The sequence below is a fragment of the Mustelus asterias genome, chromosome 2, assembly GCF_964213995.1.
Source record: "Mustelus asterias chromosome 2, sMusAst1.hap1.1, whole genome shotgun sequence".
Lineage (NCBI taxonomy): Eukaryota > Metazoa > Chordata > Chondrichthyes > Carcharhiniformes > Triakidae > Mustelus > Mustelus asterias.
In genome coordinates this window covers 146,922,743-146,950,285 of record NC_135802.1, presented here as the reverse complement: position 1 = coordinate 146,950,285, position 27,543 = coordinate 146,922,743, and the positions used below count along the sequence as shown (strand labels likewise).

General features: G+C 44.7%; 1 protein-coding gene and 1 pseudogene across 3 annotated transcripts in view; one reads left to right on the top strand and one right to left on the bottom strand.

Annotated features, from left to right (window-relative positions):
* Positions 1–27,543, bottom strand: part of zdhhc11 (zDHHC palmitoyltransferase 11) — a 108,134-nt gene that overhangs the window by 20,119 nt on the left and 60,472 nt on the right. For 2 of the 3 annotated variants that reach the window (XM_078229121.1, XM_078229115.1), the window contains 4 exons: positions 24,977–25,155; positions 20,217–20,318; positions 13,415–13,539; positions 1,047–1,202 (listed from right to left, as the gene is read on the bottom strand). In XM_078229121.1, coding sequence (XP_078085247.1) covers positions 1,047–1,202; positions 13,415–13,539; positions 20,217–20,318; positions 24,977–25,155 — 562 coding nt within the window. The remainder of the gene's footprint in view (positions 1–1,046; positions 1,203–13,414; positions 13,540–20,216; positions 20,319–24,976; positions 25,156–27,543) is intronic. The other variant, XM_078229124.1, reaches the window with a different exon arrangement.
* Positions 21,298–21,983, top strand: LOC144503969 (small ribosomal subunit protein uS8-like; annotated as a pseudogene).

The following is a 27,543-nucleotide window of genomic DNA, read 5'->3' as shown; positions in this document are numbered from 1 at the left end:
AGATGGAAGGATTTAAATTCAGAGTTCTGGAAAGTAGGGCTCGGGTAGCTGAAGGTTTCATCACCAATGGTGAGAGAAAGTGAGTGGGCATGAGAGTGGCTGGAGAAGATTACAGTGATAGGATGGAAGAGTGCCAAAGGGCACAGAAGACTGGAGGAGATTGTGAAGATCAACCAGAGCCTATAGAGAGACGTATCTGAAGATGAGGCTGAAGATTTTTAATTTATTCTTGGGATAGAAAACAGGAAACCAGATTGTGAGAAATGGATGGTAGGTGAAGAGGAGTTAATGCAATAGAGGACAAGACAGGATAAGAAAAGCAAAGTTCTGTCCAAAGTAGAGTTATGGAGGGTGAATAATGGGAGTAATTGAAGGAAAAAAGTGTGAAGAATTGTTTTAGTGGCTGAGGAGATGAGGTGTAGATGGGCAATGTTGGTGAGCGGGAAGACCTTCAACTCCCTTTGCCTTCTTACTGGAACACCATCACCAAATCACTCCATCTCGCCCACTTCAAAACCCTTTGCTGATGGATAGTTTGTTAAATTTGACATTTGTAACTGTCTCAAATAGGACACCTGGATCTGGAAATTGGTCAGTGCAGCATCTATTTTACAGGCATAAAATGGCCATCTTAGTATCTATCATGTCAGGTGGCTTTATCAGTTTACATTCTGCACTGTTAGGGTGCTGCATTAGTAAAGGCTGGAGTATAGATGTCTAGAGACTACATCATGCACAAATAAGAGGTCTTTTCCCAAAATGGATCCATCCTGGATTCTGAGCGGTGGACCCACTGCATTGAGGAACAGGTGGACTACTGGTGGCACAACCATTGTCCTTTAACCATTGCTGCCAAAAATTCAGGTCTCCTGTCCACTCACTCCCCTCCTTCCCAATCACATCCCACTCCCAGCCCACCCACTACCTACCTGAATGTCATGACCAGCAATGCAGCACGGCAGACTGAAATTTAAATCACAGCCCTTTACCACTAAAAGAAAATCTGGAAATTCCCTCCATAATTTGAAAAGACAAATGAAACTCACGCAGATAAATGTGAAAGCCCAGCAAGTGACCAAGTAACAGCAGTGAAGCGAGTCCGAGAACAATGGTGATTCCTGCTATGACTAAAATTCCAGCCTGCGTTGTCTCCACGGGAGCAATGGGCAGAAATACCAACCAGGTGTTGTTTCCTCGAACTTCTGTGCGGATAAAGCAAAATGCAATCGTTTAAGCTTGGCGCAATCGGCTGAATGATAACACCCCAATATCATACGCGAACAGCTACCTGAATATCTTGTCTATGATCAACATCAAGGGGAGGTTGTTGAGTTATAACTAGCTCCTGCACTTGTATAATTCTGTCCCTGGATCTCTGCCCCATAGAAGCCCCCAGAGGGTGGTGAATGTGTGGAATTCACTACCACCGAATGTAGTTGAGTCAAAACATTGTCTGATTTCAAGAAGAAATTAGATATAGTTCTTGGGGCTCAAGGGATCAAGGGATATGGGAGGAATCGGGATATTGAATTCAATGATCAGCCACGATCAAAATGAATGGTGGAGCAGTCTCGAAGAGCCGATTGGCCTATTCCACTTCTCGTTTCTATGTTTCTGAGCAGCCAAGCGTTAGAATGTTCTGCGAGGGTATTCTTGTTTCTGTTCCATTTAGAATTCAAAGGGGAATTGTTGAATTGATCAATTTGATTTATTATTGTCACATGTATTGGGATACAGTGAAAAGTATTGCTTCTTGCATACTGTACAGCCAAAACATACCGTTCATAGAGTACATAGGGGGGAAGGAAAGGAGAGCGTACAGAATATAGTGTTACAGTCATAGCTAGGGTGTAGAGAAAGATCAAATTAATAGTTGATAGGATCATTCAAAGGTCTGATGGCAGCTGGGAAGAAACTGTTCTTGAAACGGTTGGTACGTGACCTCAGACTTTTGTATCTTTTTCCCGACAGAAGGTGGAAGAGAATATGTCCGGGGTGTGTGGAGTCCTTGATTATGCTGGCTGCTTTTCCGATTGTGTTAGATTTCACATTAAACATTCTTTGACTTATGAGCTAATCTGGATTAACAATACAGACAGGGGCCAAAATTCTCCCATCTTGCCTGCTGCGGGAATCATAAATGCAGGGGACCATTTAAAGTTCGGGAGGGAATTTCCAGTCTTGGGGCGCATTGCGGCCGGAGAATCCCGCCATGTTTTTCAATCTAGCAAGGTCAATTTATGTTTATGTAGTGCCAGTAACATATTAAAATGTCCCAAGTCGCTAATTCTCAGGGGCATTATCAAACAAAATTTGATGCCTACTCAATTCAGAAGATATTGGGACATGTGACCAAAGCTTGGTCAACAAAATATATAAGGTGCATCCTAAAGAAAAGAGCAGGGTTGAGATGTGGAGGCAGGAAATGCCAGAGCTTGCTGTTCCAGGCAGCCTCCAGTGTTAAAGCAAAGAAAATCAGAGAAGCGCAAGAGGCCAGAATAATGGATGGGATGGCTGGTCTTTCAAGTGTCAGTCGCAGAGCAAGTGCACATCATGACCAACAATCATGCAGCTTTCTGGGAAAGATAGGTAAATGAGAAATTGGGTTTACTTCTCTTAACAAAATCTGACATGTTAAGAAAATGCTGGTGAATGCATTCTGCTCAAAATGGCACCATAAGACCATGAGACATAGGAGCAGAATTAGGCCACTCAGCCCATCGAGTCTGCTCCGCCATTCTAACATGGCTGATATTTTTCTCATCCCCATTCTCCTGCCTTTTCCCCATAACCCCTGATCCCCTTATTAATCAAGAACCTATCTATCTCTGTCTTAAGGACACTCAATGACCAACACAAACCAACAGTATTACTCTAGGCTTCAGCTACTGCTAATATAACAGCCAAGATAAACTGGTGTAAAGTACGGTGTGGAACTAACCGGGGGGAGCAAATTAATGTCTCCAAGATGCAGAAGTAATGATGGGATACAAAACAGACTTCTCTATCAGCCATGTCTCTTTATCACCTCAGAGTCAGAAGGTTGTGGGTTCAAGTCCCACTGCAGACAAAATCTAGGCAGTCATTTCAATTCTGAACTGAAAGAGTGCTGCACTGTCAAGAGGTGCCATCTATTGGATGAGACATTAATGCAAGGCCTCATCCACATTCACACTTCAACACAGCACCCTGTTGTTTTATATTTATTTCACAACCAACATCACAAAATTAGGTAATCAGGTGAGTATCTCCTTGCTGTTTATGGGACATTGCAGAGGTAACTCCCACATTACCTTGCGCTACAAAAATGACCACACCACAATGTACTAACTTAGTTGTAAGGTGCTTTGGATATTCTGAGGTCATGAAGGGTACTATATAAATGCAAGTTTGTTCTTCTTTGCCTAAGCTGTATGATTAAGGCATGAAATTCCAACATGTCACACCAAAGAAAGAGTTGGCAGCAGTAAGGCCCAGTGTCAGGTGAGTAAATGGAGTCATCACACTAATCTATCCCTCGGAGGTGAATCAGTCCACAGCTAGTTGCTATTTTAAAGAAAATTGATTGCCTTTCATGAGGGTCCTTCTGAGGCCTGTGTCAAAGGCCTCATCACTACACAAACCAGTTTCTAGTCAGCAAGAGTTGTACTGAGGCCTTTTAATATATGTAGTGGAATTACCAGACTCAAAGTACTGGAAAATTCCTAAATCCCGCTTAACTGAAAATGGCTCAAAATAAAAATGGAGTAGAATCCCTGTTAGGTTTTCTGAGCATTGGTCCGGGGATTGCCTGAATTTCCACCCATGTCCAGATTAAAATTTTAGGTCCTGGATGTCTAGATTATATTCCAGATTTTTTTGTATAAAAGACTTGAAAAACAAACAGGTAGAGAGCATAGACCCCTTTGCCAAAGTATTAAATCTCTGGGATAAAAGCAAATTACTGCAGATGCTGGAATCTGAAACAAAAACAGAAAATGCTGGAAAATCTCAGCAGATCTGACAGCATCTGTGGAGAGAGAATAGAGCCAACGTTTCGAGTCTAGATGAACTTGGGCGGCACGGTAGCACAGTGGTTAGCACTGCTGCTTCACAGCTCCAGGGACCTGGGTTCAAATCCCAGCTCGGGTCACTGTCTGTGTGGAGTTTTCATGTTCTCCCTGTGTCTGCGTGGGTTTCCTCCGGGTGTTCCGGTTTCCTCCCACAGTCCAAAGATGTGCAGGCTAGGTTGATTGGCCATTCTAAATTGCCCCTTAGTGTCCCGGGATGCATCGGTTAGAGGGATTAGTGGGTAAATATGTAGGGATATTGGGATAGGGCCTGGGTGGGATTGTGGTTGGTGCAGACTCGATGGGCCGAATGGCCTCTTTCTGCACTGTAGGATTCTATGATTCTATGACCCTTCATCAGAGCTAAAGAGAACTTACAAAGAGAGATCAGGCACTTTAGCCCTAAACTCCCTGGATCTTAGAAGAATGGGAGGAGATCTAATTGAGGTATACAAGATGATAAGGGAGATTGATAAAGTAGACATGGAGAGGATGTTTCCTCTCATAGGGCAATCGAGAACAAGAGGTCATAGTTTTAAGATAAGGGGTGGCAGATTTAAAATGGAGATGAAGAGAAATTACTTCTCTCAAAGGGTCCGGAGTCTGTGGAATTTTTCTGACAATCGACAATGGTTATCCATGGATTCTTAATTCCAGATTTTATTTGATTGAATTCAAATTCCACCATCTGCCGTGGTGGGATTCGAACCCAATTCCCCAGAACATTAGCTGAGTTTCTGGATTAATAGCCCAGCATTAACACTATTAGGCCATTACCCTTTACAAATCATCTAAAATTATCACTGTCATTATAAATGTGCTTGAACAGGCACGACCAATCAGGTGGGACAGATTGAAGTTTTGGAAAGGGTGCAGAGGAGATCCACGAGATTAATTCCCAGTTTGAAGCAAGTTCGTTATCAAGACAATCTCAAAGGGCTGGGACTCTACACTTCAGAGAGACTTAGAATTAGGGGTCATTTGTTTCAACTGAATAGAGCATGAGGGGGACCAGGGTCACAATTTTAAGTTGGGTAAGGCAGAGTTAGGTTCGATGTCAGAAGATGGTTCTTTTCCCAGTCGCTAAAACATTTAGGCTGCCGCTCATGTGGTGGAAAGTGATTCGCTAAATTCCTTCTGGTAGGAGCTGGATCTGTTTCTGACTGAGATCACTTTGTGCTGAAGGTAGACACGGCATAACATCATCATCATCAGATCTCCTTATTCATATATAAATGGTCAGTCTGGAATTACACAGATACCTCTTCGGCGCGGTGGCACAATGGGTAGCACTGCTGCCTCACAGCGCCAGGGGCCCGGGTTCGATTCCCAGCTTGGGTGACGTTCTCCTAATGTTTGCATGGGTTTCCTCCAGGTGCTCCAGATTAGTAAGGGTAAATACATGGGGTTATGGGGATAGGGCCTAGGTGGGATTGTGCTTGGTGCAGACTCGATGGGCTGAATGGCCTCCTTCTGCACTGTAGGGATTCTATGATTCTAAAATACCCAGCCCATATTCAATGCCATGTGCACAGATGAAGAATATATAAAGGACATAGAGGTACAGTTAGCAATGATGACCAAAATGCAGCCCTATTATTTAAAAGGATCAATATATGAGGATGGGTTATGTGGGCAAAGCCTGTATTTCCTTGAGTATAGACTAAGGGGTGATTGAATTGAGGTGTTTAAGATGATTAAAGGAATTGATAGGGTGGGTAGAGAGGAGCAGTAAGAATCCCAGAGGCTGGAACACAAAATATAGAATGAGGTTGTGCAGGGGTGGCATCAGGAACGACTTGTTCACACAAAGTGTAGTGGAAATTTGGAACTCTCTTTCATCTGAAACCTGTTGTGATTAGGGTCAATTGAAAATCTCAAGACTGAACTTTTGTTAAATGAGGGGTATGAAGAGATATGGAACCAAGGCGGGTAAATAGGCTTCAGATACAGATCTAGTTGAATGGCAGTGCAGGTTCCAATGACCTTCTGTTTCTAGAATGAGCCTCCTCCTAAGTTGGAATCACACTTGTCTGATCTTTCTTCAACATATCAATGAAGGTAGAATATGCACATAATTTTATAACATTTTAACTTCAGCCTATTATGCAGATTAAAACACAGCCATCTTCCACTCATAATCAAACAGATTGGTCCTTGAGACTAATTATATACTGAGGAGAGCAATCAAATTGTTTCTGTTTGACTCTGAAATATAATTACACAGATCCTTCAGCATAGGATTCTGATTTAGAAAGCTGTTAATCAAATCTTTTTCCTGTAAGATGGCGCACACAGCTTTAAGTATTTCTGTGGAGATGTTAAACCGAGCCCTAAGAACATAAGAAATAGGAGCAGGAGTAGGCCATCTGGCCCTTCGAGCCTGCCCCGCCATTCAACAAGATCATGGCTGATCTGAAGCGAATCAGTTCCACTTACCCGCCTGCTCCCCATATCCCCTAATTCCCTTATCGATCAGAAAACTATCTACCCGTGATTTAAACATATTCAGCGAGGAAGCCTCCACCACTTCAATGGGCAGAGAATTCCTGTCTGGTGGATGTACGTGATTCCCTATTGAAGAGTAGGGAAGAACTTTGCTTCTTGCCCCTTTTTCATTTATCATTTTCCCGTTCACTTATTTTTCTTTATCTCTTTCCAGCCTTCTGTCTTTCCATCCATTGATCATTCCCACCTCGTCTGTGTTTTCTATCCATCTGTCCTTTCCACCCTATCTTTTCCATCAGGGCAGCCATTGTCTTTGTGAATTGCTAACTCTATGTGGATAATTGAAGTGCATCATAAAATTGCATTGCCTTGAGCAATGTTAGACGGTCTCCATCCCATCCAAAGCCACATGGATTTCCTGGGAGAAGAAAAACCCCAGACCAATTTTATAGAATCATAGAATCCCTACAGTGCAGAAGGAGGCCATTCAGCCCATTGGGGGTCTGCACCGACAGCAATCCCACCCAGGCCCTGTCCGGGTAACCACACAGATTTACCCTGCTAATCCCCCCGACACTAAGGGACAATTTAACATGACCAATGAATATAACCCACACATCTTTGGACTGTGGGAGGAAACCGGAGCACCCAGAGAAGACCCATGCAGACATGGGGAGAACGTGCAGACTCCACACAGACAATGGTCCCAGGCCGGAATTGAACCCGGATCCCTGGCACTCTGAGGCCAGCAGTGCTAACCACAGTGCCACCATGCTGCCCTCCCATTTTTCCACACGAGATATCATAACCAATGTATAGCTCAGGATCATTGGATAGTTTTAAGGAGTGAGAAACATGGCTGAGTCGCTTCAGCTGTGTCGAGGGTCCCTTTGTTTCAAACATAAGGAACAAGGAGCAGGAGTAGGCCATTCAGCCCCTCAAAACTGCTCCGCCATTCACTAAGATCATGGCTGAACTGACAGCAACCTCAAATCTGCATCCTGGCCACCCCTGATAACCTATCACTTCCTTGCTTACCAAGAATCGACCCACCTCTGCCTTACAAATATTCAAAGACTCTGCTTCCATCGTCCTTTCAGGAAGAGAGTCCCAAAGACTCATGACCCTCTGAGAGAAAAAAAATTCCCTCATCTCATTTTTAAAAGGGTGAGCCCTTATTTTTAAACAGTGACCCTGAATTTTAGATTCTCCCACGAGAGGAGACATCCTCTCCACATCCATCTTGTCAAACACAAATTATACGTTGTACTGTCTTGCCCTGTGTAAGCAAAGAGGATAATGCTGGACACAATTGTTAAGGATTCAGGTGATGAATTCTCCATCAAATTGGCTGATTTCTAGAGTTCAGAATTCTGAGGCAAATTGCAGCATTCCTAAAGCGCCCGATGTGTATTCATTTTATTCCTAGTTGGAAAAAGGGCACTCTAAGGGATTGAATCCCGTGACATCCTGATGACATCATCAGCCATTTGCACAGGCAAATGGGCAGTCTATCCTAACAGCCGGTAGAGTAAACACCTTTCCGATAAAGCTTTTGCGGTCTGCAAGTCTATCCTTTAAAAATACTACAAAGAAAACTGGCGACGAGGTGATTGACCCACACTGCAAACATCCAAAAAAAAAAGGAATTGCAGAAATTATGTAGAACAAGAGAAAAATCTTCGGTCCACGCTGCAATTATACTTCAGAAGTTAAAAAAAAAATCACTGCACCAAAGCTGGTGACGGGTGAATAACGGAAGCAGCCATCGAATGAACCAAAATTTAGGATTCTAAACTTGTTTAGGATTCGGCAAAACAACATCAAGAAGAAGCTTGTTGCATGCTCTACCCGGAAAGATCTGGAACAGTGCAGGGAGCATCATGAGTAGGAAGTACCCAGCAACCCTGGGGCAGCATGGTGGCACAGTGGTTAGCACTGCTGCTTCACAGCGCCAGGGTCCTGGGTTCGATTCCCGGCTTGGGTCACTGTGTGGAGTTTGCATGTTCTCCCCGTGAATGTGTGGGTTTCCTCCCACAGTCTAAAAGATGTGCTGGTTAGGTGCATTGACCCGAACAGGCGCTGGGCTGTGGCGACTAGGGGAATTTCACAGTAGCTTCATTGCAGAGTTAATGTAAGCCTTGCTTGTGACTAATAAATTAAACTTTAACTTAATAGGTTTAAAGCTGGGATTGTTGCAAAACTTGGAAGGAAACAGGCTGAGCACAGGGGTACTTTGTTTGAAAAAAGAGCGAAGTGGTGCTAAAAGTCTTTGTGGCACATCGTGCTTATGCGAGCGCTTTCCAGTAAAAAATGGCGGGAATTTCTGGTGTCATGGCGTATGATGAGAATACAGAGCTGTGGAGCTCATGTACTGAAAGATTTGTTTATTCTGTCCATAGAACATAGAACATTACAGCGCAGAACAGGCCCTTCGGCCCACGATGTTGCACCGACCAGTTAAAAAAAAACTGTGACCCTCCAACCTAAACCAATTTCTTTTCGTCCATGAACCTATCTACGGATCTCTTAAACGCCCCCAAACTAGGCGCATTTACAACTGATGCTGGCAGGGCATTCCAATCCCTCACCACCCTCTGGGTAAAGAACCTACCCCTGACATCGGTTCTATAACTACCCCCCCTCAATTTAAAGCCATGCCCCCTCGTGCTGGATTTCTCCATCAGAGGAAAAAGGCTATCACTATCCACCCTATCTAAACCTCTAATCATCTTATATGTTTCAATAAGATCCCCTCTTAGCCGCCGCCTTTCCAGCGAAAACAATCCCAAATCCCTCAGCCTCTCCTCATAGGATCTCCCCTCCATACCAGGCAACATCCTGGTAAACCTCCTCGGCACCCTCTCCAAAGCCTCCACATCCTTCCTGTAATGTGGGGACCAGAACTGCACACAGTACTCCAAGTGCGGCCGCACCAGAGTTGTGTACAGTTGCAACATAACGCTACGACTCCTAAATTCAATCCCCCTACCAATAAACGCCAAGACACCATATGCCTTCTTAACAACCTTATCTACTTGATTCCCAACTTTCAGGGATCTATGCACACATACACCTAGATCCCTCTGCTCCTCCACACTATTCAAAGTCCTCCCGTTAGCCCTATACTCAACACATCTGTTATTCCTACCAAAGTGAATTACCTCACACTTCTCCGCATTAAACTCCATCCGCCACCTCTCGGCCCAACTTTGCAACCTGTCTAAGTCTTCCTGCAAACTACGACACCCTTCCTCACTGTCTACCACACCACCGACTTTGGTGTCATCAGCAAATTTGCTAATCCACCCAACTATACCCTCATCCAGATCATTAATAAATATTACAAACAGCAGTGGCCCCAAAACAGATCCCTGAGGTACACCACTTGTAACCGCACTCCATGATGAATATTTACTATCAACCACCACCCTCTGTTTCCTATCCGCTAGCCAATTCCTGATCCAATTTCCTAGATCACCCCCAATCCCATACATCTGCATTTTCTGCAGAAGCCTACCATGGTGAACCTTATCAAACGCCTTACTAAAATCCATATATACCACGTCCACTGCCTTGCCCCCATCCACCTCCTTGGTCACTTTCTCAAAAAACTCAATAAGGTTAGTAAGGCACGACCTACCTGCCACAAAACCATGCTGACTATCACCTATCAATTCATTACTCTCCAAATAACTATAAATCCTATCCCTTATAATTTTTTCCAACATCTTGCCGACAACAGAAGTGAGACTCACCGGTCTATAATTCCCGGGGAAGTCTCTGTTCCCCTTCTTAAACAATGGGACAACATTCGCTAACCTCCAATCTTCTGGTACTATACCAGAGGCCAACGACGACCTGAAGATCAGAGCCAGAGGCTCTGCAATCACTTCTCTTGCCTCCCAGAGAATCCTTGGATAAATCCCATCCGGACCAGGGGATTTATCTATTTTCAGACCCTCCAGAATATCCTGCACATCCTCCTTATCAACTGTAATACTGTCTATTCTACTCCCCTGCAACCCAGTGTCCTCCTCAGCTATATTCATGTCCCCTTGCGTGAACACCGAAGAGAAATATTGGTTCAATGCTTCACCAATCTCCTCCGGTTCCACACATAACTTCCCTCTGCCATCTATAACTGGCCCTAAACTTGCCCTAACCAACCTTCTGTTCTTGACATACCTATAGAACGCCTTAGGATTCTCTTTAACCCTATCCGCCAAAGTCTTCTCATGTCCCCTTTTAGCCCTTCTAAGCTCGCTCTTCAACTCCCTCTTAGCCAATCTAAAGCTTTCTAGTGCACTACCCGAGTGCTCACGTCTCATCCGAACATAAGCCTCCTTTTTCTTTTTAACCAACAAAGAAACTTTTTTGGTGCACCACGGTTCCCTAGCCCTACCAATTCCTCCTTGCCTGACAGGGACATACCTATCACAGACTCGCAGTAGCTGCTCCTTGAAAAAACTCCACATGTCGGACGTTCCCAGTCCCTGTAATCTCCTAGTCCAACCTATGTTTCCTAATTCTCTCCTAATAGCCTCATAATTACCCTTCCCCCAGCTAAAACCACTGGCCCGAGGTTCATGCCTATCCCTTTCCATCACTAAGGTGAACGTAACCGAATTGTGGTCACTATCACCAAAATGCACACCAACTTCCAAGTCTAGCACCTGGTCTGGCTCATTTCCCAGCACCAGATCCAATATAGCCTCACCTCTAGTTGGCCTGTCTACATACTGAGTCAAAAAACCTTCCTGCACGCTTTGAACAAAAACTGACCCCTCTAACGAGCTAGAGCTATAACAATTCCAGTCAATATTAGTCAAGTTAAAATCCCCCATAACAATTGCCCTATTACTTTCACTCCTAAGCAGGATTGACTCCGCAATCCTTTCCTCAACCTCTCTAGAACTTTTAGGAGGTCTATAAAAGACTCCCAACAGGGTGACCTCTCCTCTCCTATTTCTAATCTCCGCCCATACTACCTCAACAGATAAGTCCTCATCAAACCTCCTCTCTGACACTGTGATACAATCTTTGACCAATAATGCTACCCCTCCCCCTCTTCTACCTCCTTCCCTACTTCGACTAAAACATTTGAACCCCGGGACCTGCAGCATCCATTCCTGCCCCTGCTCTATCCATGTCTCTGAAATAGCCACAACATCGAAGTCCCAGGTACTGATCCACGCTGCAAGTTCACCCACTTTATTGCGAATACTCCTGGCATTGAAGTATACACATTTCAAACCCTGCTCCACCCCACCTCTGCAATGCCGTGCATTGCAGTCCCCATCCATGCATCCCTCACTTTCAGCCCCACTACTCAGAATCCCTCCCCCCCCCCGAATCAGTTTAAACCTCCCTGCATGGCCTTAGCAAATTTACCCCCCAGGATATTGGTCCCCTTCTGATTAAGGTGTAGACCATCCTTCTCATAGAGGTCACACCTTCCCCAGTACGAGCCCCAATTGCTTAAGTACCTGAACCCCTCCCTCCTGCACCATCCCCTCAGCCATGAATTCAAACCTTCCCTCTCCCTATTCCTCTCTAAACTATCCCGTGGTACAGGCAAGAGTCCAGAGATAACCACTCTGTCAGTCTTGGCCTTTAGTTTCCACCCCAACTCCATAAATCCCTGCCTAATATCCCCTTCCCCTATCCTCCCTATGTCGTGTGTCCCCACATGTACAATAACTTGTGGTTTATCTCCCTCCCCCCTAAGAGTCCTGAATACCCTGTCAGACACATCCCGGACCCCAGCCCCTGGTAGGCAACACACCAACCCTGAGTCCCTACCTTTAGTTCCGACCCTCCAAGCGAATAAAATTGCGGCAGATATTGTAGTCCCACTTTTCTGAGTACAATGAGGGGGGAAGGGGAGGGGCAAACATTCAATCTCCTGAGAAGTCTGGTACAGCCGGAAAAGCCAGGTTCAAAATCCGATGACGTGATAGCAGAAATATTGCAGGGTACTCCCCACCTAAACCGTTGGTCATCATCGAGAGCTTTTGGTTCCATAAGTGTATCCAACAAGGTGAATCAATCATGCAGTTCATAACTACTTTGAAGAACTTTAGCTGAATACTGTGAGTTTGGGGATGTCTTGAATGACATCATTAGAGACGGACTAGTGTCTCGAAGGAGCTGAAAATACGAAAAGGACGGACAGAGGTAATGAACCCGAAGATGGGAACTGGCCTGACTCGCGTTTCCAAAGCCTAACATAAAAATTCCAAGGATCTGTCTTTGCTCTCCAGGATGATTCTAGAAGACTGGTGATTCTTAGTAGGGCTATGAGAGTTTGCAGAGCTTTATTTGGACAAGTCAGATCTTGTGATGGATAGTTAAGCAATGTGTGCTAGGTTTACTCAACAGCCTCATGGTCAGTTTTCCTGTTGCCAGCTTTTAATTCCCAGATTCTTTACATTCAGTGTAACATGTCAAATGGACCACAGAAAACAGAGACCCTAAAATACAGGGCACGTTAACTGAGCTCTGGATCTTAGGCCCTCTTCCTGCCCCCATAGGCACCAGAATACAACGCCAATGCTCCTAAGTATGGAACATAAATAGCAACTTGCAGTTAGAGCACTTTAATGTTGTAAAACATCCCAAGGCACTTCACAGAAGCACTTTCAGACAAAATTTGATAAAGGAGATATTATGGAAGTGGATTAATAAGATAGTCAATCACCTTTGGTCAAGGAGATAGGTATAAGGAGCAACTTAAAGGAGAAGAGGGAGGGGGACAGGTTTATAGGGGGAATTCCAGGGTTCTCGGCTGAGACAGCTAATGACACGGGTGGCAATGGAGCAATGATGAAAAAACTCAGCAATAATGGTGGAAAAGATTACTCTCTCATTGTAACAGCATAAAGTTATGGTCAACATGAAGCTCAGCCACTTACTTTCAAACTGAGGAGCAGTGCGGAGTTCCTCTGGATTTACAAATTGCTGGATGAAAACATAAAGGATAACCAGTACAATCATCAGGATACCAAGAACAGCTGACACCACAGTATGGAAAAAAAACCTAAAGAGATTTGAAAAGAGAGGAATATTAGATGTGGCAAATTTAAAAATTAAAACATGCTCAAATTGCTTAACCCTTTGGGGCCAGTAGGTTTGCACTTTTTAAAAAGTCACTCATGATTCAATCATGGGATGTGGATGGTGCTGGCTGGGGCAGCATATATTGCCCATTTCTTATTGTCCTTGAACTGAGGCCATTTAAGAGTCAACCACATTGCTGTGGATCTGGTGTCCCAAATTTTTAATTCCTCCCTGGCCATGGGGAGTGCCAAAGGATTGGAGAACAGCTAACGTGGCTCCACTATTTAAGAAGGGTTGTAGAGATAAGCCAGGGTCTCACGTCAGTAGTGGGGAAACATATTGAAGAAAATGATGAAGGAGAGCATGTATCTCCACTTGGAGAGGCAAGGTTTAATCAAGGATAATCAGCATGGTTTTGTCAGAGGGAGGTCGTGCCTAACAAATTTGATTTAATTTTTTAAGGAGGTGACCAGGTGTATAGATGTGGTTTATATGGAGTTCAGCAAAGCCTTTGACAAGGTCCTACATAGGAGATATATAAAGAAGGCAAATGCACATGGAATACAGGGTGATTTGATAAGATGGATTCAAAATTGGCTTAGTTGTAGGAGACAGAAGGCTGCTTTAGTGACTGGAATTCAATGTCCAGTGGCGTAACACAGGGATCTGTGCTGGGTCCCTGGGATAGCTGCATGCCTTCGCAACAAGGGAAGTGTGTTAGGTGATCCAGTCTCAGTTTCATTTTGGCCACTGAGCGGAACACAGCACACACAACTCTGCTGCTGATGTCTTCAAAGCTTTTCTGTGCAGTCACCATGCTGCAATTTCAACACACTCTGACGCTACAAATTTGTTGTGGTTTGATGAAAATGTGGAGAGTTGTGTCATGCGACGTAACATGATCTAAGGCTGGTCACCATGTTGTACCTGTACTTAATCTTGCTACCACTCTGTTTGGCCACCACTGAACATCATGTTCATTTTTGTGATGATATAAAGGCACCAATCAATGAGAAGGGATTGTGCAAACATGTTCTGGGTATATATATTTAAATTAGACACACAACAACATTGATAGCAAGCTTGAAGACATTGCGAGCAGGGTTGTGTGTGCTGTGTTCTGCTCATAGACCAAAGTGAAACTAAAGCTGGATCACATGACACACTTCCATTCAAGTGATGGCAAGCTGCAATCCCTTAAAGGTATATTACAACAGAGAGGTGGCCAGGAGAGCTTTGTGAATTCATTGCATCTACAGGGAGAGAATTCAGAAATCAGAAGTTCAAAGGGACTTGGGAGTCCTAGTTCAGGATTCTCTTAAGGTTAACTTGTTTGTTAAGTTGGTAGTTAGGAAGCCAAATGCAATGTTAGTATTTGTTTTTAGAGGACTAGAATACAAAATCAAGGATGTACTGCTGAGGCTTTATAAGGCTCTGGTCCGACTACATTTGGAATATTGTGAGCAATTGTGGGTCCCGTATCTAAGGAAGGATGTGCTGGCCTTGGAGAGATTCCAGAGGAGGTTCACGAGAATGATCCCGGGAATGAAAAGCTTGACATATGAGGAGCGTTTGAGGACTCTGCGTCTGTTTTCGATGGAGTTTAGAAGGATGAGGGAGGATCTCATTGAAACTTACAGAATACTGACAGGCCTGGATAGAGTGGATGTGAGAAGATGTTTCTATTAGTAGGAGAGACTAGGATCCGAGGGCACAGCCTCAGAGTAAAGGGACGACGCTTTAGAACCAAGGTGAGGAGGAACTTCTTCAGCCAGAGGGTGGTGAATCTGTGGAATTCATTGTCACAGAAGGCCAGGTCAAAAGTCTGAGGTCACGTACCAACCAACACAAGAACAGCTGCTGCCATCAGACTTTTGAATGGACCTACCCTGCATTAAGTTGATCTTTCTCTACACCCTAGCTATGACTGTAACACTACATTCTGCACTCTCTCATTTCCTTCTCTATGAACGGTATGCTTTGTATAGCGTGCAAGAAACAATACTTTTCATTGTATGCTAATACATGTGACAATAATAAATCAAATCAAATCAAGGTCACAGAGTATAGTTAAGACAGTGATAGATAGGTTCTTGATCGGTAAGGACATCAAAGGTCACGGGGAAAAGACAGAAGAATGGAGTTGAGAAAGTTATTGGCCATGATTGAATGGTGGAGCAGATTCAATGGGCCGAATGGCCTAATTCTGCTCCTATATCTTATGGCTTCAGAAGCAGATGAGGTGATGCAAAGACGGAGGTGGGAGTAGGTAGTTTCGGTGATGGAAACAGTCACTTAGAGTGTGTTACACTTGTTTAGATTTAGGATCATTTGAGGGCACCAAAAATTAAATACTCTTAATGGAAAACTCAGTTGTTGAGGGAAAATGGCTTTTAAAAATTATGCAAGTATTTTAAGCAACTCAAAGCAAACAGTTGTTCCCCTCCAAGCCTCAGTAAACACAGTCTGACCTGTGAGTAAGCATTTCACGCTACCTTGGTAACTGTTCCATATAAATTCTTTACTCTGGCCCTGCTAGGCAGTTAACCATTAATGATATCTGGGAAGCTAAGAAGAGAACTAGTTACTTTCAAATCAGTTTTAAATAGCGACTGCGCAATTACAACACAAGGAGATCTTTTCTTTAAAAATAAGCTGTTTACAAGAACCAGCTTAGAGTCACTGCAAGGCAAAAGATTAAATATTAAGCATTTGGGGCTAAAGATTAGCTCTTTTAAAAGATATTCGATGTACAGCAGGCCTTCTCTGAGAAAGCGATCAGAATTTCTCAGGATATTTGCCTTGCCCCCCTCATTGCTACAGATCAAGGAAAAGCTTCTCACAACCCGTTGGGCTAACAATTAATTTTTACAAACTCTGTTTCCCTCTCCTTAAAAAAAAACCACAGAATCCACAGCACACCAAATAATTTTCAAGATTTGGGTCAGAACCATTCTCTTCATCGCCTTCATTGAAATCCTCTCAGGACAGGTGGCACAATGGCTAGCACTGTTGCCTCACAGCGCCAAGGATCCAGGTTCAATTCCGGCCTCAGGTCACTGTCTGTGTGGAGTTTGCACATTCTCCCCGTGTCTGTGTGGGTTTCCTCCGGGTGCTCAGGTTTTCTCCCACAATCCAAAGATGTGCGGGTTAGGATGATTGGCCATGATAAATTGCCCCTTAGTGTCAGGGGGGTTTAGCAGGGTAAGTGTACGGGGTTAAGGGAATAGGGCCTGGGTGGGATTGTCATCGGTACAGACTTGATGGGCTGAATGGCCTGTTCTGTACTGTAGGGATTCTATGACAGATTGTCCAGGCATTGCAGTTACGACCATCAGGAAAGACTGAACAGGCTGGGGCTCTTTAGAAAAGAGAAAGAGGTGGGCTGATAGAGGTTGTTAACATTATGAAGAGTTTGATAGTTTGGACAGCCGAAGATGTTACGCCTGCGGGGAATCCAAAATGAGAGATCAAAAATGTAAGAAAGTCGCTAATAAATCCAAACAGAATGCAGGAGAAACTTCTTCACAAAGAGAGTAGTTAGAATGTGGAACTCACTACCACAAGTAGTTGAGACAAATAGCATAGGTGCATCTGAGGAGACTTTAGGTAAGGACAAGAAGGAAGAAAGGAATGGAAAGATCTGCTGATAGGGTTAAATTAAGTAGAGTGAGAGGAGACCATGAGGAGCATAAAGACTTGCAGAGCCCAGTGGGGCTGAATGGCCTGTTTTTCCTGCTGTAAACTCTCTGCAATCCTATGTATAGCCCAGGTTGTCTTTAAAGTACACAAGGAAGTCGCAGTAACATTGTTCCCTATTTGCACACATGCATTTTGATTATACATGTTCTCAGAATAAAAAGCCACACTCCAACAAACTGGTTAATTATTAATATCCACTTCCTAGCAACACTCCATATTGAGACATTAATTTGCCTTTTTCCCTTTGCAGATACTGATTAGACTGTATACTTCATTTTTATTTCCAGCACTTGCAGTTTTGTTCAGCTTTTAAAATATTTAACATAATTAGCAAATCTCAGCTACAGAAAACAATGGTCATATACTTGGATCTGTGGACTAAGATGGATAAAGAAAACTAGTTTCACCAGCTCAAATGCTGCATTGATAGAATGAGATATGCGATGGAATTTTAATGATATTCTCACTCCATAAAGCATCCGACCAGGATATTGAGTGAAACTCATACCAGTTCAGCTCAGGGGCTAACTCACTGATCCCCGAGTCTGAAAGTTGTGGATTTACGCTCCACTGTAAGACTTTGGCCCATAATCTAGGATGGCACAGTGGCACAGTAATTAGCACCGCTGCCTCAGAGTGCCAGGGACCCGGGTTCGATTCCCGGCTCGGGTCACTGTCTGTGTGGAGTTTGCACATTCTTCCCATGTCTGCACGGGTTTCCTCCAGGTGCTCCGGTTTCCTCCCACAGTCTGAAAGACGTGCTGGTTAGGTGCATTGGCCATGCTAAATTGCCCCTTAGTGTCATGGGGTTAATACATGGGGTTACGCAAATAGGGCCTGGGTGGGATTGTTGTTGGTGCAGCCTTGATGGGCCGAATGGCCTCCTTCTGCATTGCAGGAATTCAATGATTCTAGGCTGACACTTCAGTGCAGTACTGAGGGAATGCTGCACGGTCAGAGGTGCTGTTTTTCAGAGGAGACTTTAAGCCATGTCAGTCAGTCCTTATAGGTGGATTTTAAAAAAATACTTGGCCACTATTTGAAGGAGAACAGGGAACTTATCTTGGCTAACAATTATCCTTCAACTAATACCAAAGAGAGGGATTATCTGGTGATTTATCTCATTGTTGTTTGTGGGACTTGCTGTACGGAAATTGGCTGCTGCATTTCCACACATTACAACAGTGCTGGAATTTCAAAAGTATTCCATTGGCAACAGAATACACTGGGATAGTCTGAGGTTGTGAAAAAGTGTTTTATTACAACAAGCCTTTATTTTCCTTTTTTAATTTATGAATGGCCCTCAAAAATTAAATGGCCCAGCTTTTGCAGAGATTGACAAGGTGACAGTACTCGCCACTGGCTTTGGGGAAAGATGCCCACAAGGATCTAGTGATCCCTGTGGTATAGATTTCCTCCTTTCCCAACGGTACTTTGAATCTGGCATCAAGGGAATCACCAGGCTTCCAGCAACAGTGATATTATCAATCAGGGTATGCAGCCAAACACACTGACCTATTCTCATAGACAACAAACCAGGAAGCAAAATACACTGATCATCCTTCACTTTTAATTATAATTTACAGAGAGCAAAATAATTAGGGTAGAAGGTGAAATATCATGAACTTTAAAATATATATTTTAAAAATGGGAATTCTATCTTAATGGAAAAGTTTTTCTTTATTCATTTGTGGGATATGAGGCGTCAGTGGCTGGCCAACATTTATTGTCCATCCCAAGTTGCCCTTGGAAAGCAGTTGAGAGTCAACCACATTGTTGTGGCCCTGGAGTCACATGTAGGCCAGACCAGGTAAGGATGGCAGATTTTGATCCCTAAAGGACGTTAGTGAACCAGATGGGTTTTTCCAACAATTGACAATTGTTTTATGGTCATCAGTAGGTTCTTAATTCTCTTTTATTGAATTCAAATTCCACCATCTGCCATGGTGGGATTCGAACCCGGGTCCCCAGAACATTAGCTGAGTTTCTGGATTAATAGTTTAGCAATAATATCAAGACAGTTATTCTGGGGAGGGCCAGGACTGTCTACCAAAGCAATTTTTCCTCCTTCGTTTCCACTTTCCTTCCATTCACACAGTTCAAAATGACCCATAACCAATCCTGAGCCCAATGCCAGATTCCATTCCCAATTTGCGTTGAGTTTCCCGAGTGGCCCTGGCGGCACAACAGTTAGCCTTGATGCCCCTGGGCTAGTGAGTCAGTCTGGGTTTTGGCTCCTGGTGGCCGACCAGTGACCTCCCCACTGCTGGCAAAACATGCGTGGATGGCAGATGAGGATAAAGTCGGACTCGCTCGGAATCTCACTCACCGCCCTGGTGTCACTTCATTGTATATTTATTCCTCAAAAGCCGAGAAACCCGAGGAAGAGGAAGCATCCCCGCTTCAGAAGAAAAAGAAAAGAAGCCAGGAAATAAGTAAGTAAATAAACTCTTTCATTTATATTACTGAGGTTGGGGGGAGGGGTGGGGGGGGGGGGAGGGGGAGCGGAATAAAGGCATGTCGTCGAAGCTTTTCATCTTGCACTCATCGGGAAAAATGCAAGAATGGTTTCATGGTCATCAGTAGATTCTTAATTCCAGATATTCTTTTCTTGAATTCAAATTCCACCATCTCCCATGTCAGGACTCGAACCCGGGTCCCCAGAATATTAGCTGAGTCTCTGGATGAGTAGTCTAGCGAAAATGCCACTAGGCCATCACCTCCCTCCCTTTTAACTGCACGCATACAAACTCATGCAGTCGCTGTCAGTTTTAGAGGAGTAATAATGGCAAATACCAACAGTTATCCAGACCATGTAATCTTGGCTGATGAAAATGTAGGTGCTTTCACTTGTTAATCATCTGCTGAGTGCTTCAACTATCAACCATTTTAATTAACCACTTTTAAAAAAATCTGAAGTTTTTGAAGTAAATTCATAAATGCCACGTGACTGACCAGTAGTTTCGTCCTCCGACGCAGTTGTTCAGCCATTTGCAATGATGATCAAATTCAGAAATGCATTTGTTACAAGTGCTGCAGTGTTTGGCTTTCACTCCCCTGAAAAGAGAAAGCAAAATGTAAGATTCATTCAGCACACGGCTGCTCAGAGTATCCTCTGGCAAGGAGAGAAAACATCACTTGCTTTACACTGGAACAGCGATTAGGAAGGACAAAGCGATGAAAGTTTGGAATAAGCTGCTTGAAGAGGCTTTTAAAAGGCAAAAGCCACAGCACGGTGGAACAGTGGTTGGCACCGCTGCCTGACAGCACCAGGGACCCAGGTTCGATTCCTGGCTTGGGTCACTGCCTGTGCGGGGTCTGCACATTCTCCCCGTGTCTGTGTGGGTTTCCTCCGGGTGCTCCAGTTTATTCTTAGTCTGAAAGACGTGCTGGTTAGGTGCGTTGGTCATGCTAAATTCTCCCTCAGTGTACCCGAACAGACACCAGAGTGTGGCGACTAGGGGATTTTCACAGTAACTTCATTGCAGCGTTAATGCAAGTCTACTTGTGATACTAAAAAATAAACTTTAATACTTTAAAAACATTGGAGGTTATAATGGGGGACTATTTGCTACTTTCCTAAATTAAGAATTGAAGGTTTCAAACAAGTGGTTTTCCCATTATGGGGATCATGAACTGGGGTCTTTCAATTAGCACCAACAAGGTTAAAAGGGTATCTGATTGGAGATGTTAACAGTTACAAAGTGTTGGAGATAAAGAAGGATGAACTATGTGATGAACCATTACCAGTGACCTGATGATATAGGTCACTCAACTGGTAAACCACAAACCTAGAGTAATGTTCTGGGGTTTGAGATTCAAATCCCAATATGGTAGAGGATAAAGCCATCTTGTGGCAGGCATGGGGAATCTGAAAAATCTTTGTGGTGAAAGTGATGATGGTGTAGTGGAAATGCCACTGAGCTAATCATCCAGCAGGCCTCTGGGGACGTGGGTTCAAATCCCACTTTAGGAGCTGGTGGAACTTAAATCCAATTAATTTTCGCCATATTGATGAGGCGATATCAAAGTGCACATGCATGCTCTTGCCAATGCTGTGACAAGCATCAACAATGCAGAGGAGCATGGAAAATGGCAGGTTCTTGTCTGACCGTGCTCCAGAGTGATTGTGAGATTCCTGAATGTAATGTTGAAGCATGGTTACATTGGGGAATTTGAGATTATTGATGCCCACGGAGTGTGTGCGCGCACACCTGTATCTGTGTGCGCCTGTGTCTGTGTGCACACACATGTGATACACGTGTGCTTGTATGCGTGTGCGCACGTGCCGGTCTGCCTGCGCACACCAGTCCGCGGGCGCACGCCTGTCCGCGGGCACGTGCCTGTCTGTCTGTGCGTGCGCACCTGTCTTGCGCACGCGGGCGCCTGTCTTGTGCATGTATGTGTGTGATACACATCTGCGTGCACGTGTGCTTGTACACGTGTGTGTGCCTGTACATGTGTGTGTACTTGTACGCATGTATGTTTTTGTATGTGTGTGTGTGTGTGTGTTGTGTGAAGATAATTGCCAATCTCACAGGCAGACTGAACAAGTGCAGTGTCATAAGCCCCAGGTTTGATTTTCAAAGAGCTGGAAAGGTCTACAGCCTTCCCGTCAGTTTAAAAAGTCCTAAAGTTCTAAAGTCTTCAGCTGGCATCATGGACCGTGAAGAGACCAAGCAAAAACATGCGGGCGCAAAAATCCTAGGATTCTTTTTCTAAAATGTGAAACCAGTCTATAATAAAACATTGGAGGCGATCTTACCAGAATTTGGCAAAGTATCGGAGTCTGACTAAAAACCGACATGCATTCATATTTGAGGGGCAGGCCAGTAAAGCCTGGCTACACAGATCAGGGCGCCATGGTTAAAAGAAACAATAACATCCCCCCCAGCCCATCACCGAGGTCTCAGGGGCTCCTCTCCTCTTCCCCTGACCCCCCCACTGTAATCAGAGCCGGCACCTCTCCCCCCACGCCCCACTCCAAACAGTCAATGCTGGCACCCCACCCCCTCACTAAATAGTAAATGCCAACAACCCTGCATCCCCCTGAACATCGGACCCCTCCCCCTCCCCACCACCCAAACATCCATCACCGGCCTCCCCAGCTCACACGCCCATTCCCCCCACCATCACAAATAAATGAATCCCATTCCCCCCAACCCGCCACCCCTGGCACTGCTCTTTGGCACTGCCCACTGGTACAAGTTGGCACTGCAGGTTGACAGGCAGTGTCAACCTGTGCCGTGGGCACTGCCAGCCACTGCCTGGTTATGTCCTTTTCCACTGGGGGCTATACTCACCTTTATGGCCCCAAGGGGATCCTACAACAAGTTCACATCTGGGTGAACCTGTTGTAAACTCACCAATGTGACAGAGGTGAGGTTTGAAATTACGATGAGGGGTAAATATATGGCGAGTGGTGTTTAATTATATTAAAATATATTCAAATGTATTGAAATCAGGTTCGTGTTTGGCCGTGAACCTGATTACAACCCTGGCGAATGGCAGCGAAAATCGGAAATCGCGATCTCGCCGGAGAGATTCGCAATTTCCAGGTTACGCCGGATTTTGAGCTTCCACTGCCAATCCCCTGGATGACAAGAGGGGGCTCGAGATCCCACCCAAAGAAGCCAGAATAAAAAAGTGCTCAAAGGAGGAAGTTTAAACTGACCATCAAAAAAAGCAAAAGGAGATTAGGGGCAGCACAGTGGTTAGCACCAAGGACATGGGTTCAATTCCCAGCTTGGGTCACTGTCTGTGTGGAGTTTGCACATTCTCCCTGTGTCTGCGTGGGTTTCCTCCGGGTGCTCCGGTTTCCTCCCACAGTCCAAAGGTGTGTGGGTTAGGTGGATTGGCCATGCTAAATTGACCCTTAGTGTCAGGTGGATTAGCTGGGGTAAAATGCATGGGGTTATAGGGATAGGGCCTGGGTAGGAGTGTGGTCGTTGCAGACTCGATGGGTCAAATGGCCTCCTTCTGCACTGTAGGATTCTATGGCTTCTATGAGAAATATAAAACAGACGACTGGTCGGACATAGCATGATGTGGAGATGCCGGCGTTGGACTGGGGTAAACACAGTAAGAGTTTTAACAACACCAGGTTAAAGTCCAACAGGTTTATTTGGTAGCAAATGCCATTAGCTTTCGGAGCGCTGCTCCTTCATCAGATGGAGTGGAAATCTGTCTCAAACAGGGCACAGAGACACAAAATCAAGTTACAGAATACTGATTAGAATGCGAATCTTTACAGCCAACCAGGTCTTAAAGATACAGACAATGTGAGTGGAGGGAGCATTAAGCACAGGTTAAAGCAATGTGTATTGTCTCCAGACAGGACAGCCAGTGAGATTCTGCAAGTCCAGGAGGCAAGCTATGGGGGTTACTGATAGTGTGACAGTGCCGGACATAGCATGCCAGAAGTGGAAGCAACACCTGCAAATAGCTTCTGAAAGACATATGCATTAATATTTTAATTTAAAATGAAAGGAGAGGGGACTGAGATGTTGTGGACAGCTCTTTCTGAGACCTAGCAATAGGCAAGATGGGCAAAATGGCTTCCTTTGTGCTACAAAATGTTATAAGTTTATGGAATTTTAGCAGTTGCAGCCTACTGGGATAAAATTTGAGGGGCTGAATGGCCTCATCTCAGTCTCCACTTTCTTTATATAATTCTCTGACTGGGTATCAACCTCCAAAACTCTATTAGTTGCAAACCTTTGGGCCTCATACCATCTTCTAACAGGTTTTCAACTACATTTATAACTGATGCATCACTGGTAATATAGCACTCCCAGCCTTAGGAGGAAGCAAAATAAAACACACAGCTTTTTAACTCTCAGTCTGCCCATTGATTCATGCTGGAAAGTGCAGGTGCATGGGTGTTGTTCCATTCAGCCTCAAGCCTGGCTGTGGATTATTTAGAATTCGTAGCACAGAAATAGGCTATTAGGCTCAACTGGGCTGGATTTTGTGTCCCTTCCCTCCACTGGTGTATTTGAAGATGTGGGGACATGGGGTGGGGACTCAAAATGAAATGAGAAGCCTTCCCACTGGCTTCCTGCCCACTCCTGGCCTATCTCCCATTTACCATGGCTGGGAAAAGCATTGGGAAGCCCACCCTCCCTTTACCCTATTGAGGTCCTCATTCCACTTCTGCTGCTATTATTCCAACAGCAGGAAAAGGCAGAGCCAAGATGGGCATCTCAACAGTGTTCGCTGTGCTGTTGTTGGGCAGCAAGTGTAGGGGTACCTTCTTTAGAGGAGGGGGCATGAAGGGTACCTCATGCCACTCCACAGGAGTGGAAACCCCCTAAAACCCTTTGCCTTCACAAATGCAGCCACCTCCCCTTCTCATTCCTCCTACTCCTTGCTGGGGTCTGCCAGCGAGGCCTGTTCAAAACCCCAAGCTTACCTTGAATGCCAGGCTCCATCACCTCTTCACCTTTGGGGACTTGCTGCAGTCCCAGCAGTGGCCACCGCTTGCTCCTGGCGCTGCTGGGACCACAGAGCAGCTGACCAATCAGATTGGTCTACATGACTCACTGGGGAGCGTACAAAGCACCTGAGCGATTGCTGGGAACTCGGTTTGACTCGCTATGGGGGAATTACCCCTGCCCCTTCTGTTATCCAGTGCTAAAAGTGCCGAGACCCATTTGGAATACCGTGCGTCAGCTCATGAACCTTTTACACTGCTTAACCAGGCTAATACATACACGTCCACTTCACACAGGTAGCAGTGCTGGTTCTGAATGGCATGGGAATGCTTGGCTCGATCAAGTGTTGGCATGGGAGTGTTGTAGTTTTTTCTGGTACGCACACTGTGGTCTGCTGGGTCAATGGTGACAGCAACCAGGTGGACAATGAAATGATAGACAAACAAGAGGCCAATTATCTGAAACCGCTGGTGTTAAGGGACAAAACTAGACTTAGGAAGTGAAGGAAATTAAAAATAAGTTAACACAACTCACACCTTTAGCATAGGACTGCACACAGTAATGAAGACCACTGGACAATTGATTCACCGTTTGAAGGGAAATGAGATAATGTGGCTGGAAATTCGACCTATGTGAAGTAGATTGTGAGAGACCTTGATTGTGAAGTAGAAAGCATCACAAATGTATGGGCCAGGCTAGACAGACCAGTTGGTCACTTCCTGTCTGACATTCTAGTACATTTATACATGAATGAAAACTGTATCTTTTTCACAAGATAATTCAGACCCTAGTGCAGCTAAACACCATGTGAGACAAAGCAGCCCACTTGATTGGCACCTCATCCACAAATATTCACTCCCTCCCCTACTGATGCACAGTGGCAACAGTGTGTACCATTTACAAGATGCACTGCAGGAACTCACCAAGGCTTATTACACTGCACCTTCCAGACCCACGGCCACTACTATCTAGAAGAGGAAGGGCAGCAGATTCCTGGGAATACCATCACCTGGAAGATCCCCTCCAAGCCACTCATCATCCTGACTTGGAAATATATTGGTGTTCCCTCAGTGTTACTGGATCAAAATCTGAGAACTTCCTCCCTAACAACACTGTGGGTCTACCGACACGACAAGGGCTGTAGCAGTACAAGAAGGCAGCTCAGCGCCACTTTCTCAGGTGCAAATAGGAATGAGCAATAAATACTGGCCGAGCCAGCAAATCCCATGTCCTTTGAATGAATGACAAAAAAGAAACACACACTTGTTCATAGAATCCAACAGTACAGAGGCCATTCGGCCCTTCGATTCTGCACCGACCACAATCCCACCCAGGCCCTATCCCCATAAACCCATGCATTTACCCTAGCTAGTCCCCCTGACACTAAGGGGCAATTTAGCATGGCGAATTCACCTAACCCTGTGGGGGGAAACCGGAGCACCCAGAGGACACCCATGCCAACACGGGGAGAACGTGCAGACTCCACACAGGCAGTGACCCAAGCCGGGAATTGAACCTGGGCCCCTGGTGCTGTGAGGCAGCAATGCTAACCATTGTTCCACCGTGAGGCAGCAATGCTAACCACTGTGCCACCGTGCTGCCCTCTGTATATTGTTTGTTTTTGCAAGTCAATTACAGCTTTGTTTTAGGCCAGTCAGTTGTGGGTTGCACAAAGCCAGAAGCGTATGGGTTCCAGTCCCAATCCAAGACACTGGAGTACAGAAATGTAAACACTTCAGTACAGTGCTGAGGGAGTGCTGCACTATCAGGGGTGCCGTTTACAGATGCAATGTGAAACCAGGGCGTTGTCTGCCTTTTCAGATCTATGTCAGTCTTTTTGAAGAGCAGGGAATTATCGCCGGTGTCCCGACCAACATTTATCCTTCAATCAACATCATTAAAACAGATTATCTGGTCTTTATCACATTGCTGTTTGTGGGAGCTTGCATGCAGAAATTGGTTGCCACCCTTGCTATATTCAAAAGCAACTACACTTCAAAAGCGCTTTGAAATGCTTTGGGATCTCCTGAGGTCAGGGTAGATGCTACAAGTTCTTTCCTTAATAACACTCCACTTTATTTTCCATTGGTCCCTAAGATTACTTTGACCACCTTAGTTACAGTCTGACAATGAACAGTGGCACATTCAGACACTGAAGGAAAACTATGTTTGTACTGAGATTTACAGAAGTTCAGAAAGTAGATAGTTGGCTTGCAAATCATTTTTCTTTCGCAATACCCCTTGTATTTAGTGAGCGGTTGAGGCTGCTGCATCTGAAACTTTGTATACCACTGGTTGCTATGAGGATTTTTTTTTCCATCCACCGTACTATTATTAATTTCACAGTAAACATTTTCACTGGGAGACAATGGAGTTCCAAAAGCCTATTTATTCAACTAGAAGACAGATCTGTTGTATATTCAGCATATGCTTTATGCTTTCATTCTTTGTCAGTTGGTCCACTCATGCAATGCAGTTGACAACAGTATGTCAACTGTCTGCTGTTGCTCATTGGTAACTGCTGAGCCAAACTCCAACTCAAGGGATTTGAGCACATGCTTTGACTGATGCTCCAATTTGGAACTGACTATCTTTCCGATGACACCATTAAACTGTGTCCCCCACTTGCCCTCTTAAGTGGGGTATAAAAGGCCATGCTACCATTTCAAAGACTTGATGTCCTGGCCAACATTTATCACTCAGACAAGCACTACAAACAGATTAATTACCCCACTACCACCTTACTGTTTGTGGGACCTTTCTGTGCACAAATTGGTTGCTGTATTGCCTACATTACAGTAAGTAGTCTCACAACACCAGGTTAAAGTCCAACAGGTTTACTTGGT